We start from the raw sequence: 16,488 nt of genomic DNA on the forward strand, positions 1-16,488 counted from the left end.
TGTATATTTAATTCAAAGGATGGCATTTTTAATAAGTATAAAGGTCAATGAATCATTATCTTATTAAAATTCAGTAATATTTCATAACATATATGGTTCATAATTGATCCAACTGCTTCCTGTTGATAAATTTTTTTACAGTTTTAAAAAATTATGCAGCAGGCATGGCGGCTCACATCTGTAATCCCAGCACTTTGGGAGGCCGAGGCAGGCGGGTCACCTGAGGGCAGGAGTTCGAGACCAGCCTGGCCAATATGGTGAAACCCTATCTCTACTAAAAATACAAAAATTAGCCAGGCGTGGTGGTGCACACCTGTAGTCCCAGCTACTTGGGAGGCTGAGGCAGAAGAATCGTTTGAACCCAGGAGACAGTGTGCCAAGATCACGCCACTGCACTCCAGACTGGGTGACAGAGTAAGAATCTGTTAAAAATAAAATAAAAATTATGCAAATATTATAATACTACTATTTTTAAAGATTCCACAAAAGTAATTTCTGTATCTTTGCCACACATGATTCAATGATCTTATATTCCTACTAACAAAACTTCTACAAATTAACATATAACATTACAGAAATTATAATTTTCTAAAAGGGATTATTTGAAACAATATTTAAAGTTTTAATAATGGGATTATGAGCTAATAAACATGAAGAACATGTTGCTTATAGCTAAAATAGTTCATGTCAATTATTATTTAAAAACATTACCCTCAGAGGAAATTCTCGTATACTTTTTATGAACTTTCAGTTTGCGTCTACTGCCATGAGAATATCGTGACATTGCTTCTTAGATGCAGCTCTCCTAGTTACTAGCTATACGCATGTACCAACTGCATAATCCCCTAAATTGGAACCAAGCAGTGAAAAAACTGACAAGTGAAGGGTGGATGTTTTTATGAGATTAATGAAACAAAGGTTTTGAGTTTTTCTTGGAGGATGAGAACGAATCTCCAGTAACATATTTGAATCTATATTACTGTGGACTATGTTTCTCAGGTTTTTGATGAATCAGAATAGACATTGGCCCAAACAAAATGGATGCTAGATATGTACACAGTATATGGGTATATCAGGACACACCAATCCAATGTAAGTGCTGGCTCTATGACCATGACAAATTACTCAACCTTTCCTTGTCTTGATTTGACTTTTCCTTGTCTTGATTTACTCAGCTATAAAAGCAGTATCTATATCATTAAAGTGTTTATAAAGATTGAATCACTTTCTTGAAAGCTATATAAGCACTTAGTGCCTGAAACAAATTAAACTACACAAATAGTAGCTATTGCCACTGCTTCTATTATTAAGAAAGTTTCTTTCTAGAAGCCATGTAATTGAAACTATTACTTCAAGTAATATTGATTCAAGTTCAATATCCCTAGATGCCAAATATAAAAAAAAAAGTTTCCCCTCTAAAATTATCCCTCAGAAAGAAGCTGCCTCATACCTGAGAATTTACAAATGTATTATGAGGTTCTTACACTACTGCTCCATTTTGAACCATAATGTACCCCAAACATGGGAAACTCATTACAGACAACTTCAATAATGCTAGTTATGGATGCTTAAAAGGAGTCACACATCACAGTGATAAACAATGCCATTTTAACTAAGCCTTTAGAGAACACTTTTTTAAAAACAGGCACTATAGGAAGATATAGTCCTGTATCTAAGAATGGCTAAACAGACAACTTAGAACAACCACCACAGAGAACTAGAAAACCTGGGAAAAAGCTAAGAAACCTGTTTGAAGGCATTGGAGAGCTAAAAGAACAGTGATGAATTATGCAGGCAAGACCCAGAAGCAGCAGTAAATCTAGAAACCAAGAACTCTGATTGGCTTTTGGAATTGCTTTTCCAAAATGTGTTAATTAGACAAGAGGAGGCTGAGAGGCCTAAATGCTGAGTAGAGCTTTCAGCAAATTCACAAAAATGCAGTAACAAAAGGTGGAGGGTCAGGATCCACCAAAAATTACAATCCTGCTAACTCTTCTAGTCTTTGGTTTAAAAGATGAAGTCTATATTCTGGGGAGTAAGGATGATCAGATTAAAGCCCAGCTTAAATCATCTCAATCCATAATTGAGATGAGTAAGTGAACTCAAGGTTGTTGAATCCCTTCCCTAGAACCCACAAGTAGAACAAAATCCATCATCCAAGGCTTCAAACTAGCTCAACAATTTATCAGAAAGGAAATGGGTATCTTTAAGGGTAAGGATACTGTTTCCTTCCGGGAAGAAAAGCAAATTATTAAGTGAAAGGTATCAAGAGGAGGGCTTATGAAGTATACCGATAATTACTGTTTCCCAATCTAGGTATTTGGTACATAGGTGTATTCAGTTTGTGAAAATGTATGAATCATTTGCAGTATATATTTCTACTTCAATAAGATGTCTTTAAAATATGCATAGAAGAAAAAAAGACAAAACTATAAATATAAACCAAGACAAAATCTAGAAAATGAGCTTGGCAGACATGAATTTTAAGTGAACTATATTATGAACTGGACAATTCTGACCTCCCACAAATTCATATATTGAAATCCTAGGCTGCGTGCAGTGGCTCATGCCTATAATCCCAGCACTCTGGGAGGCCAAGGCAGGTGGATCACCTGAGGTCAGGAGTTGAAGACAAACCTAGCCAACATGGTGAAACCCTGTCTCTACCAAAAATACAAAAATTAGTGGGGCATGGTGGTGTGTGCCTGTAGTCCCAGCTACCTGGGGGGCTGAGGCAGGAGAATCATTTGAACCTGGGAAGTAGAAGTTGCAGTGAGCCGAGATTGTGCCACTGCACTCCAGCCTGGGTGACAGAGCGAGACTCTGTCTCAAAAAGAAAGAAAGAAAGAAATCCTAATCTCCAGTGTGATGGTACTATGAGATGGGGTCTTTGAAAGGTGATTAGTTCATTAAGATAGAATTCTCATAAATGGAATTAGTGCCATTACAAAATGAAACTTGGAGAGCCTTCTCGCCTTTTTTCCATCATGTGGAGAAGATAGTCATCTATGAACCAAGAAGTAGACCCTCACCAGACACCAAATCTGTCAGAACCTTGATCCCGGACTCCCCACATTTCAGAACTGTGAGAAATAAATGTTTATTAAGTCATACAATCTAGGATATTTTTGTTATAGTAGCCCAAACTGAGACTATAAAACAACTATGATTAATATGTTCAAGGAATAAAGGGGTAAAAGAGAGCTTTGTGGCAGATAATGCAACACAATAGAATTTTTCAAAAAAGTCAGATATATTTTTATATGATTTTTATATAAAGCACTACACTTTCAGCAACCACTTACAGAGTTCTTTAAATTCAGTAATATTTTAAAATGTCAACCTAACTGATTTTACCTTTGTAATACTTTTGACATATCAGATAGAGGAAGATTTGTGCTCTCTTAGAGATAATATAGCCCAGATACTTAAGTAAGTTAAGTGGAAGAATCAAGGTTTATATCTGAGAGAACTCTGAATGGTTTAAAAAATCATCATTCTTATTTAACATGTTAAATATATGATGAAATGAATTTGACTTTCTCTTCGTCCAGAAACAGAATAAACAAATAAGATAAACAAGATATATTAAGGAAAATGTTTCATCTGATTAAGAGTAAAAATAAAAGAATTTGAAAGACTATGAAATCTACTTTACAGTAAGTTTCCACTTACTCCACTTGATATACTAACCATACTTCATATAGATAAAAGATAATTTAGTATCTAATTTTAATATTCCTCCATTTTTATTTGAAAGCACTTTTTAGAAATATTCTGTTTTTAGTAGAACTGCTTGATCTTCTGAGCTTATTCTATACCCTCAAATATATTTCTTGACTAGAGACTGATATTAGGCAATCTCAATTAATACATCTATGAATTTGAAACAAAGTAGAAAAAACCCTTATGTAGCTAAAATGGCTGTTATGAAGCCTTGAGATATTATTTTATACATGAAGCCCTTATTTTTAGTATATTATTCATATCATTTCAATCATCTTGATATTCTGATTTCTTGTGATACAGATAATAAAAAACATAATTTAAAAATAAAACAGTAAACATTATATTTTCCATTGCCAACAGACAAGAAAAATGTGTTTTACAAATGCATGAAAAGGTTTTAGAAAATCAATTATTACACATTTCTATTGAGCCTACAGAAATGAGGCATTATCATACAGGGGGTTTCTAATTTGTACTAATTAAAATGTTTTATATTGTGGTATCAGTTTTTCTATATAGTCATTAGTAATGCCAACATTGTTCCAGTATAATACTGATATTACTATTACAAAAAGACAGAACCATTTGACTGAAATCTGACTAAGAAAGAAAACATTACTTATAAAGCCATAAAATCTGCTCTTTCACATAAAAAACATGACTGGCTCTAGAGCTTAGGCAGTTAAAATAACTAATAAATAAATAAATGAGGGAGAATTGATAAATTTTTACAAAACACTTCTAAGTAACTATGCTAATAGCATGTGAATGAGTACTCAAAGTTTGAAACATATTTCTATGACAGCCTTGTATCCATATTCCAAGGTAATGTGTATCTCCAAAAATCCACATAGAAGTAAAGGTGCTGGGCCGGGCGCAGTGGCTCACGCCTATAATCCCAGCACTTTGGGAGGCAAGTGGATCACGAGGTCAAGAGATCGAGACCATCCTGGTCAACATGGTGAAACCCCGTCTCTACTGAAAATACAAAAAATTAGCTGGGCATGGTGACGCACGCCTGTACTCCCAGCTACTCGGGAAGCTGAGGCAGGATTACTGCTTGAACCCAGGAGGCGGAGGTTGTGGTGAGCTGAGATTGCGCCATTGCACTCCAGCCTGGGTAACAAGAGCAAAACTCCGTCTCAAAAAAAAAAAAAAAAAAAAAAAGGTGCTTTCCAATGCAAAACTATTAAATGACTCTAAAAGGAGTTCTCAAAATATCTCTAAAACATATGTGATAAAACCATCTCATAAAATGAGTATAAAATGTTCTACTTATAAATGAATGTTTTATTTTCCACGTTTAAAATATGTACATGTATGCAATAAAATACTACCACAGAATACTTTTTTCATGTTTCTTTTAAAATGTATATTTAAACTGCACCAAAAAAAAAAAAAGCATTTACAAAATGGGGACCAACTTATACTGGAGAAGACTTTGTGGTTTCTTTAAAGTGAAGATATAAATACGCTCTCAATAGACAGAAATGAATTATATGATATCTAAAATTTTACATGAAATCTTGGAATGGGGTGGGGTAGCAAAACGAGAGCAGCCATGAGCTGATGAACAATGTAACTACGTGATGTATACACAGGGATTCACTGAACTGTCAGCCATACTTTCATGTATGTTTAAAGTTTTCCATAATTAAGACTTACTATAAAGCTACACATAGCAAGACAGTGTGGTATTTGTGAAAGGACAGATAAAAACATTAATGGAACAGAAGAGAGAGCCCAAAAACAGACTCTCATAAATACACCCAACTGCTTTCACAAAAGAGCTAAGACAATACAATGGATAAAAGATAGTCTTTTCAACAAATGATGCTGGAATAAACAAAGAGCCACATGTTTAAAAAAAAAAAAAAAAAAGAATGTAGAAACAGACCTTACACCCTTCACAAAAATTAATTCAAATGGGTCACAGACTAAACATAAAACACAAAACTATAAAACTTTTAGAGACTAACATAGCAATCTAGATGACCTTGGTTATGGCAACTTTTAGAGACAATACAAAATACATGATCTCTGGAAGAAATAATTGATAAGTTGGACTTCATTAAAATTTAAAACTTTTACATGCAAAAGACAAGATCAGAAGAATTAGAAGACAAGCCACAAACTAGGAGAAAATATTTGCAAAAGACATATCTTTTAGGACTGTTATCCAAAATATACAAAGAGTTCCTAAAATTCAACAAGAAAACAACCCAATTTTTTAAAAAATGGGCTGAAGACCTGAACAGATATCTCACCAAAAAAGATACACATATGGCAAATAAACATATAAAAACATGTGCAAAATCATGTCATTAGGGAATTGCTAACTAAAACAAATTATATACTACAACACACTTATTGGACAAAGTCCAAAAACTTGAGAACTCCATATACAGACAAGGATATAAAGTGATAGGAGCTCTCATTCATTGCTGATGGGAATGCAAAATGGTACAGCCACTCTGAAAGGCAACTTGGCAGTTTCTTACCAAAGTAAACATACTGGTACCAAACAATCCACCAATCACACTCCTTAGTATTTATCCAAAAATCTAAAAACATGTCCACACAAAAGCCTGCACATGGATAAAGCAGCTTTATTCATCACTGGCAAAACTAGGAAGTGCCCTGAATGTCTTTCAGTAGGTAAGTGGTTAAATAAACTGTGGTACATCCAGACAAAGGAATAGTATTCAGTGCTAAAAATAAATGAGCTATCAAGCCATGAAAAGACATGGAGACAACTTAAATGCATATTACAATATAAGTGAGAGAATCCAAGCTGAAAAGGTTACCTATTGTATGATTCCACTGATATGATATTCTGGAAAAAGCAAACTATGTAGACATTAGAAACATTAGTGATTGCCAGGCACTAGTGGGGAGGGAGGGATGAACAAGTAGAGCATAGAGAATTTTTAGGGCAGCAGAACTATTGTGTATGATAAAATACAATGGTGTATTCATGTTTTTATATATCAGACAAAATTCATAGAATGTACAACACCAAGGCTGAACTCTAAAGTAAATTGTGGACTTTGGGTGACAATAATATTAATGTAAATTCATCTACTATAATATAAAATGTTGATGGTGGGGGATGTTTTGAGTGTGTGGAGGTAGAGGGAATATGGGAAATCCCTGCACTTTCAACTCAGTTTTATTGTAAGCCTATAACTGCTCTAAAAAAAAAAGGCTTATTTTAATTTTTAAAAAGCAGTGAATTTAATATATCTGAACCTATATCATATAAAAATAGGTCTCCCTCCACTCATGTACGCCAACCACCCAAATGCTAATGAAAAAAAAAATCTGGATAAAATACAGCTTTTAACTTTGCTCTAAAACATTCACTTTCAGAAGAGACAAATGCTGTTACATTAAATATAAGCTTTATGAAGGCAAAAAATAACATTACTCCATGAAGTATACTTTGGAAAAGGCATGGTTTATATACTGTTAAGGTACTATTCCACAGGCTCGCAGAATAAAGAAAAGTGTGTAATTACACTTAAGCAGTAGTACTTTCTATGTATTTTGTATCTGAAGCTCTAAACATAAAAGTTCACAAAAATAATAAGAAGTCAGTAACTGAACCCACAATTTTGGATCCTGGGGATAATCTTTACTTTTTAATGAGATCTTAAGGCACAGGGAGACGTATTTTATCTGAATGGATTTCCTAAGAAATAAATACACACTACAATCTTTTGTCAGTCCATAAGGAATGACAGAAAAATAAAATTAAAAAAAAAATCATGACAGTTAAAACTGCATACAGCAAAATATTTTTATGTATAAAAATTAACAAAGCAAACATTGCTGAAAAATAGCTACTTTTGTAACATGTGACCAGTAACAATCTACTTAGTAGAAATAACTTCAGCTTAAGAAACTTCTAATATTAATAAAACACTTACACAAATACCTCTTTAAAAACTCAAAACAGGCCGGGCGCGGTGGCTCAAGCCTGTAATCCCAGCACTTTGGGAGGCCGAGGCGGGTGGATCACGAGGTCAAAAGATCGAGACCATCCTGGTCAACACGGTGAAACCCCCTCTCTACTAAAAATACAAAAAATTAGCTGGGCATGGTGGCGCGTGCCTGTAATCCCAGCTACTCAGGAGGCTGAGGCAGAAGAATTGCCTGAACCCAGGAGGCGGAGGTTGCGGTGAGCTGAGATCGTGCCATTGCACTCCAGCCTGGGTAACAAGAGCGAAACTCCGTCCCAAAAAAAACCAAAAAAAAAACAAAAACTCAAAACAATCCCATATGGTAAACAAAGCAGGTATTTACTACGTTTTTCACAGATGAAAGAACTGAGGTACACACAATTTACATAAATTATCAATAGTCACAGAGATCAAAAGCAGTAGAGCCAGGATTTGAACTCAGGAATTGCTATTCTTTACCTGTCACCTCTTGCCTTTATTACCTTGGAATTTAGGGTAGTCACATAAAAGACACTGAATATACCCAGTTGTCTTCTGAATTCTAAGGTAGCCTAAAGGGTGCTAGTGCCCTCTCAAGATTTACACCTGGATGAAACAATCTCTGCAGCCTGCTGTGGCCTTAGACCCTTCCAAAATGTTTAAAAATGACTAATACATCACAACATTCCCATGTAATCTGAGACACTGTACTAGTCAACTCAGTCTGCTACAACAAAATACCAGAGGATAGGTGACTGAAACAAGAGACATTTATTTCTCAGTTCTTGAGGCTTAAAAGTCCAAGATCCAGGGGCAAGTGATTCAATTCCTGATGAAGGCCTTCCTCCTGGCTTGTGGACAGCTACCTCAAATGGTGGAAAGAGAGGACGCAAGCTCCTTGTGCCTCTTCTTAGAAGGGCACTAATTAATCCTGCCAGAGTTCCGCACAGCGCCAGCCCTTCCGCCATGGCCGCCATTGGAGAGTAGCAGCCATGGCTTTTTGCTACCCTGTAGCCGCCGGCCTCAACAAGGGCCGCAAGGTAACCAGGAACGTGAGCAAGCCCAAGCACAGTCGCTGCTGCAAGCATCTGACCAAACACACCAAGTTCGTGCGGGACATGATCCGGGAGGTGTGTGGCCTCGCCCCATACGAGCAGTGGGCCCTAGAGTTACTCAAGGTCTCCAAGGACAAATGCGCCCTCAAGTTCATCAAGAAAAAAGTGGGGACAAACATCCGGGCCAAGAGAAAGAAGGAGGAGCTGAGCAATGTCCTGGCCGCCATGAGGAAAGCCGCTGTCAAGAAAAGACTGAGCCCCCTCCCCTGCCCTCTCCCTGAAATAAAGAACAGCTTGATCCCCCCAACTCCCCCGACTCCCGCAAAAAAAAAGAAGGGCACTAATCCCATCATGGGGGACTCACTCTCATGACCTCCTCTAAACCTCATTACCTCCCAAATACCCCATCTCCAAATACCATCAACCTGGGGCTAAGTCTTCAAATATGCATTCAGAGGTGGGGCAAACATTCAGTCCATAACAGACAGCACAGCGATATACTGTGTTACATCTCTCTGACATTGGGTTAGATGTGCCTGACAAGACCAGGATGGGTAGGTGGTTAGTAATACAACAATCACACAGTCAAATTAGTTACTCAGTAGGAATAGAATACATTATTAGAGATGGATTCACTGGAAAAAAATTCATGTTTAATAAAACTTTTAATTTAGTATTTTTCACAAAGAAGAAAAAAAGTCTCCTTCCCCAAAATTTGTGTTTATGTAAAACAACAAAGGATATGCATAGTGGTTTGAGATTTTTTTTCCTTCTGTGAAGAAACTGCTACCGCTGTACACTTTACCTGTTTTGTACCACAGCCCAGTGACCACTATACCACACAGGTGGAAGTGTGGGTTTGAGGACCATTGAACACTGAATCTCCCCCAATATATCACAATTATAGAAACACCTGTGCACAGTAACTTTGTGTTGAGCCACCATGAAAATTCAGTGTTCAATTGCCCACAACACATCTCATTTCTTATGACTAGATACTCAACTCTAGAATCAAAGAAACAAGCTTTCTGAATGCAGTAGTTTCCAAACTTTGTTACTGAGAAATCTGGAGGATTTACAGTAGGGCATTTTTCAAATTTTCTGAAATAAAATACGCTCATGAAACATGTTGAACCTAGGTCTAAGGGTTTCAAGACATGAGAAATAAGAGTCCTACTTGTTTAAAAACTAATTAATGTAGATCCAGTGATGGGGAAGAAAATAGAATCATTTTTTGTTAAGCAAAATGCATTTTAGAGTAGTTTTCATTCAATCACAAATTATGAAACAAAATTACGATAAACCTAAGTAGAACTAATCATGATTCTTCATGTATTCATTCTCTCCATACCTTAATCCCTAAAATAAAAAGTTTATATTAGAGACATGAAAGTAAATGTGTGTTGAATTGAAACTAATGTTTAATTATCCTCCAGGGCATAAAAACAAATGGGTTAAAGCAGAGGTTTTATAATAATTGTGGACATTTTAAGAAGGAGGGGAATTAATTAAAAGTTCTTTTTTTTAATACTATGAGGAAATCTAATACAAAAAACAGAAAAAAAAACATATTCTAGGTAAAGAGAGGGTAGAAAACTAGGGCTCCACAAAACACCAATTTAACATTTATAAAAAGCAAAAAACCAAAAATAATTGGAATATAAAAGGTCTTTATCTAAAGTTTCATAAAGGGATTATTTATTGATTCCTCATTATTTCCAAAATATTCCTTTTTCTAAATTATAGGATACACTGAGTCACTGGAAAAAAATCATATAAACAAGTTATTTTTTTAAAATATGAAGATAACCAATAGAAGACAAAGCTTAAAAGAGATCTGTTTGCCTTTAGAGAGTAGGAACTGGAGGTAAGACAGGGAAGGCCACACATTTACTACAGAACCTACAGAAATAAAAACATATAAACACCTGTGGCACTGGAGGCAAACATGACAGCTCCATGGGTGTGCAGAAGAGTCATCATTCAAACATAAGTGGGTACAGTCTATGTCACATTTGGAGGTAAAGGCTTCAACAGAAGAATTTAATAATAATAGAACATTATTCAGCAAAATAACACTGAAATTATTATTTTGAAGATACTAAAAATGAACTACTAATACAATGTGGCTCAATCTCCAAAATATTATGCTGAGTAAAGACATCCCCCCCAAAAAAATATGATTCTAATTATATAAAGTTCTACAACAAGTTAAATTGATTTTTGTTATCAGTAAACAATGTTCCATGATTATATTCATGTTTTTGCATGATCAGGACTTCCTGAGCAAAGAGTGCTGGCAATCTGGATTAACAGACGAGTAAATGGCAAATGAATCTTGGAAGTCAGACAGAGAGAGACAACCAAGGAGACATATGGGTTTATCTTCCATCACTTAAATTCCACAGGGTAATGGAAAAAGAGACATTGTCCTCTTCTCCCCAGAAAAGTGAAATGTGTTTACATTAGAAAGGTAAGGTAACTATCCCTTTCTCTACACAGGAGACGAGGAGCAGATGCAAAAGCAGTTCTATATACGCTCTGAGATACATACAGTCTGATACGGTTTGGCTGCGTCCCCACCCATATCTCATCTTGAACTGTAACTCCCACAATTTCCATGTGTCATGGGAGGAACCAAGTGGGAGGCAACTGAATCATGGGGGCAGGTCTTTCCCACGCTGTTCTCATGATAGTGAATAAGTTTCATGCTATCTGATGGTTCTAAAATGCGGAGTTTCCCTGCACAAGCTCTCTCTTCTCTTGTCTGCCATGTGAGACGTGGCTTTCACCTTAAACCACGATTGTTAGGCCTCCCCGGCCACGCAGAACTGTAAGTTGAATAAACCTCTATCTTTTATAAATTGCTCACTCTCTGGGATGTCTTTATCAGCAGCAGGAAATGGACTAATACATAGTCCTATATAAATTCTGAGATTCATTCATATAGGGGGAGCTCCTCTCCTGTATTGCAACTTCCATCCCCCAAGATATACAGGTGGCACTAACCCTCACAACATTACCTTAATGGGGAACTGAAGTGCAGGGAAGTGACACTAAGATAACCATGAGTGAATAAAAAGTGTCTTCTCTGATCCACACAACAGTGTTTCTGCTTTTGTGTGTGTATATACATTAAACATGTGCCATATATACAGTGTGTGTGTGTGTGTGTGTGTGCGCGCGCGCATGCGCGCGCACATAAACATAGAAGTATGGTAATATCTCAAATCCTTTACTTTTTGAACTCAATACTATAATGAAGACAATTAAAACAATACTTGCAACTGAGGGCAAACAACTAACTTAGAAGGATAACAGCAATACTTCATATAATGAAAAGAGTTTGTGTGTGTTACTTACATGCAATTATCAAAACTCTAAGATTTGTGCATTTCACTGTGAAAATTTTATATCAACAAAAGGAAAAATAATCATAAACAAATATTGAACTCTAATTAATGATATACATACTGAAGCATTTAGGAGTAATATGTATTGATGTCTGCATCTTACTTTGAAATGCATCTAAAACATTGGACTGTTGTACCAATACAGGCATGTACTTATTTCTCCATTTTCAAAGGAAAGCTTTGTCAACTAAGAACTTATTTGTTGATTTTTTTATTGCTTTCAATATTTTAAATATGGTTCTTCAACTGCCTTCTGGCCCCATGATTTCTAATGAGAAACTAGTTGTTGATCTTATTGAAGAAACCTTGTAAATAATGAGTCACTTCTCTTGCTGCTTTCAAGATTCTCTTTTTGTCCTCGGCTTTTGACAACATGATCCTTACGTGCTGTATTAGTCCATTCATACACTGCTATGAAGAAATACCCAAGACTGGTATAAAGAAATACCAGTCTCAGGTATTTATAAAGAAAAGAGGTTTAATCGACTCACAGTTCAGCATGGCTGGGGAGCCTCAGGAAACTTACAATCATGGTAGAAGGCACCTCTTAACAGGGTAGCAGAAGAGAGAATGAGAAGACAGTGAAGTGGAAAGCCCCTCAGATTGCATGAAAACTCACTCACTATCAGGAGAACAGAAGGGAGGAATTATCCCCATGATTCAATTATCTTCATCTAGTCCCACCCTTGACATATGGGGATTATTACAGTTCAAGGTGAGACTTGGGTGGGGACACAGAGCTAAACCACATCATGATCTTGGTGTGTATCTCAGAATTTCTCCTACTTAGATTCTGATGAGCTTCTTAAACGTGTTGATTAGTGTCTCTCATCAAATTTTGGAAATTTTCAGCCATTTTTTCTTCAGCTATTCTGTCTGCCCCTTTCTCTCTCTCCTTTCTTTCTGGAATATGTATTATGTGCGTCAGTACCCTTGATGGAATCCCACAGGCCTCTTAAGTCTCTTAGGCTTTCTTCATCTTCCTGCTTTTTGACTTTCTACTCCTTAGACAAGATAATCTCAACTGACTTACCTTTAAGTTCACCAATTAATTTTCTTCCTGTTCAAATCTGTTGATGATCTCTACTTGTGAATAGAATACTTCATTTGTTATATTTTTTCCCTCTAATATTTCTAGTTGGTTTCTTTTTATCATTTCTCTCTATACACTGATATTCTCTGCTTGGAGAGTCATTGTTTTCCTGGTTTCATTTAGCTGTTCAGCGTATTTAACACAGTGATTTAAAACCCTTTGGCTAGCAAATTCAATGTCTGGACTTCCTGGATTTTCTTTTTTTCTTGTGGATGGAACAAATTTACTGGTTTCTTTACATTCCTCAATGTTTTCTGCTAAAAACTAGGCATTCTGAATATTATAATACGGTAATTAACTTAGAATCTAACTCCTCCCCAGGGATTATTGTTGCTGCTTATCAGTTTTTTTTATTTGTTTACGGTCATTTCTAAGCTATTTTTGAAAAGAGTACATTCTTTGTCACATGTGGTCATGGAAGTGTTTACTGTTCTGTTAGCTGGCAGTCTGCATAAACTTAGTTGGGCCATTTAAAAGTTTGCCTTAGCCATCACTTCCACTCATGCAGAGCTTGAAGGTCAGTCTGAGGTAAAAAGTTAGGTTCTTATCAGATCTTTTCTGAGCAGGTGTCTAACCCTAAGCAAGAAATGGGCTTTCAAGATCCTACAGTATACACAGGAGCTTCTCAACATCCTTATTCCACAAAGCATTTCATCCTCCAGCCTTTTGTTCCAGGCTTCTTGACATATCCATTGTTTACTCCAATTGATATCTATTGCCCCAGGTGGCATCAGTAGATCATTTGGTCTGAGGGAGCTCCGATTTCAGCAAAATAAAGGCATGTCCCTTGCATTAGGGATCCTCCAGACAGTACAAAACAAATAATCACACCTCTTTGATAAAGGAATCTACTCTGTTCCTTCCAGCCCCTGCCACTGTGACAGAGAAGGGAGGATATAGTGAGAGTAAGTTAAAATGCCACAAATCTTCACTCCTGAGTTTCATGCCTCTTTTTCTTAAATGTTTATGTGGTTGTTATAAACCTGTGACTATTTTCTGAATTCAAGAAGTTGATTCAGGCTATTTTTACCAGATTTTCTTGTATCTCTGTGGAGGGACAAGCTCTTGGGAGTTCTCTACTCTGCCACTTTCACTGATATCACTTTCCATCTGAAAATTACTGAAGTAAAATGTTGGGAAAAATTTTTATTAAAAACAAAACTTCTGTTTCTCTTGGAATTGTGACTTACAGTAAAAAACTTGAAAAGGAAATTTAGGAAACCCAAAATGACATAAAACAGTAATATAAGTTTACTAACAGTATACGATATAAAGATATAATTTTTACAATTATAAGAAATGCAAAAATAAGGCTAGTCACACAAAAAGGATGTTTAGGAAACAAACTGAGAGAAAGTACTAATATAAACTCACAAAAGAGATTTTATATTCTAAGTAAGCTCATACTCATGTTTCTCCTCAGACTGAATAAATCTTTCACCTTTCACTAAGTAAGCTCAACAAATAAAAATAAAAACTAAATCATTATAGCCAATAAATACATTATTTTAAAGATGAAATCATATATATACACACACACACACACACACACACACACACACACACACACACACAAAATATATATTTATATATACAGGCACTAAACACTACTGGCCTCTAAATAACAGGAATAACATCCAGCTCTGGAAGCAATTACTTGTAATAGGGAATCTGTCAAGGTCTCTACTACTCCCTTGAGGAAGGCAGTAGATAACCACTAAAGGAAATGTTAAAAAAGCAAATGTCAATTTCTGGCTTTCAATTTTTAATTCCAATAACATGGCTAGAAATGCTCAGATTAGAAAATGGTGAGCATGTCAACTGGATAACTAACCAGCACAATCATCTAGTGCCTACGTATGGCATACTATAAGCCCCATGCTAGACAAGTACATTAACTTTCAGCTGGACATACAGAGAATCATGGGGACAAGGGTGAAGAAGAAAGGAGATTTATTTTCTCAAAAAAAAAAAAAAAAAAAAAGCTTTTCCAGAATGTAGCTCCACTATACCAGGAATGGTTTCTCTATGTGCTGTATATGAAAATGTATGAAGTTACTTATCTAAGAGAAATTGGTTTTTCTGAAGGACATCAGCCCGAGAAAACTTATTTTTAACTAACATTTTTTAACAGAGTTCTTTAAAGCATTTCACAAAGGTCAGTATGAGCTAATTTTTTTTTTAATGTGAATATTTCCACAACAAATTTTAAAAATTGGAATGAATCAGCAACTTAGATGACACAGCCTTAAGTACTTCCTAATAAATGAGAACAAGAAAAGGCCCATTATTTCACTTAGAAATTAATTAAGAGCTTCCAACTTACAATGTATCAGGCCTTCTCCACCCAGACATCTATTTTGATGAATACATTGTTATCAAACTAAAACAGACCATTTCAAAATCTAGAGGGAACAAGAGGTGTACTCCTGAGATTAAAGAATTTTCTCAGAATATTTTCATTTTAATTTATTATTTATACCACATATATACATACATGTATAATAAATATCTTAACAGATGAAACAAATAGTCTTTCCAAATCACACTCTCTTCAAAATTTTGTTATATTATTATGGAGAATGTGGTAGACACGGTTGATTACCTCCAACAGCCAGTAGGGCAAGGGGGAAGAAGGATCTTTCTCCCAGACCACACCCCCCACACATATAATGGACTATATTTAAGTGTTAAAAGCACATTCCCCAAGAAGTTATTTAGAATGCAAACTCAATAAAACAGAAGTTCAAAGATAAGATGATATAACTACAGAATGGAAATATGAAATTCAAACCTGAGTAAGTAAATAACAGATCAAAGCAATAATGTCACTAAATTTACAGAATTTACAGAATGAAACAACTTGAAATAAATATAAAAAGTCAAAACTTTGGGCAAACATGGTGGCTCACACCTGTAATCTCAGCACTTTGGGAGGTCAAGGCAAGAGGATTACATGAACCCAGGAGTTCAAGACCAGCCTAGCCAACATGGCAAAATCCTGTTTTTATAAAAAATGCAAATATTAGGTCGGGTGTGGTGGCTCACGCCTATAATCCCAAAACTCTGGGAGGCCGAGGCAGTGGATCACGTGAGGCCAGGAGTTCAAGACCAGCCTGGCCAATATGGTGAAACCTCATCTTTACTAAAAACACAAAAATTAGCCGGGTATGGTGGCAGGCACCTGTAATCCCAACTACTCAGTCAGAGGCTGAAGTAGGAGGTTGCAGCGAGCTGAGATTGTGCCACTGCAT

General features: G+C 36.0%; 2 protein-coding genes across 7 annotated transcripts in view; one reads left to right on the forward strand and one right to left on the reverse strand.

Moving 5' to 3' along the window:
• The window catches only part of AP3B1 (adaptor related protein complex 3 subunit beta 1), a 271,317-nt gene that overhangs the window by 167,722 nt on the left and 87,107 nt on the right, over nt 1-16,488 (reverse strand). The window lies entirely within an intron of this gene.
• On the forward strand, nt 7,913-14,666 carry LOC108303761 (60S ribosomal protein L36-like). The gene is made up of 2 exons (XM_037738194.1): nt 7,913-9,049; nt 14,658-14,666. The coding sequence occupies exons 1-2, from the start codon at nt 8,666-8,668 to the stop codon at nt 14,664-14,666; spliced, it is 393 nt and encodes a 130-aa protein (XP_037594122.1). The 5' UTR covers nt 7,913-8,665.

Source organism: Cebus imitator, unplaced genomic scaffold (genome assembly GCF_001604975.1).
Source record: "Cebus imitator isolate Cc_AM_T3 unplaced genomic scaffold, Cebus_imitator-1.0 Scaffold50, whole genome shotgun sequence".
Classification (NCBI taxonomy): Eukaryota; Metazoa; Chordata; class Mammalia; order Primates; family Cebidae; genus Cebus; species Cebus imitator.

Bases quoted from the DNA above. Each gene is read 5' to 3' on its own strand.
- LOC108303761 (XM_037738194.1), top strand. From the start codon at position 8,666: ATGGCTTTTTGCTACCCTGTAGCCGCCGGCCTCAACAAGGGCCGCAAG.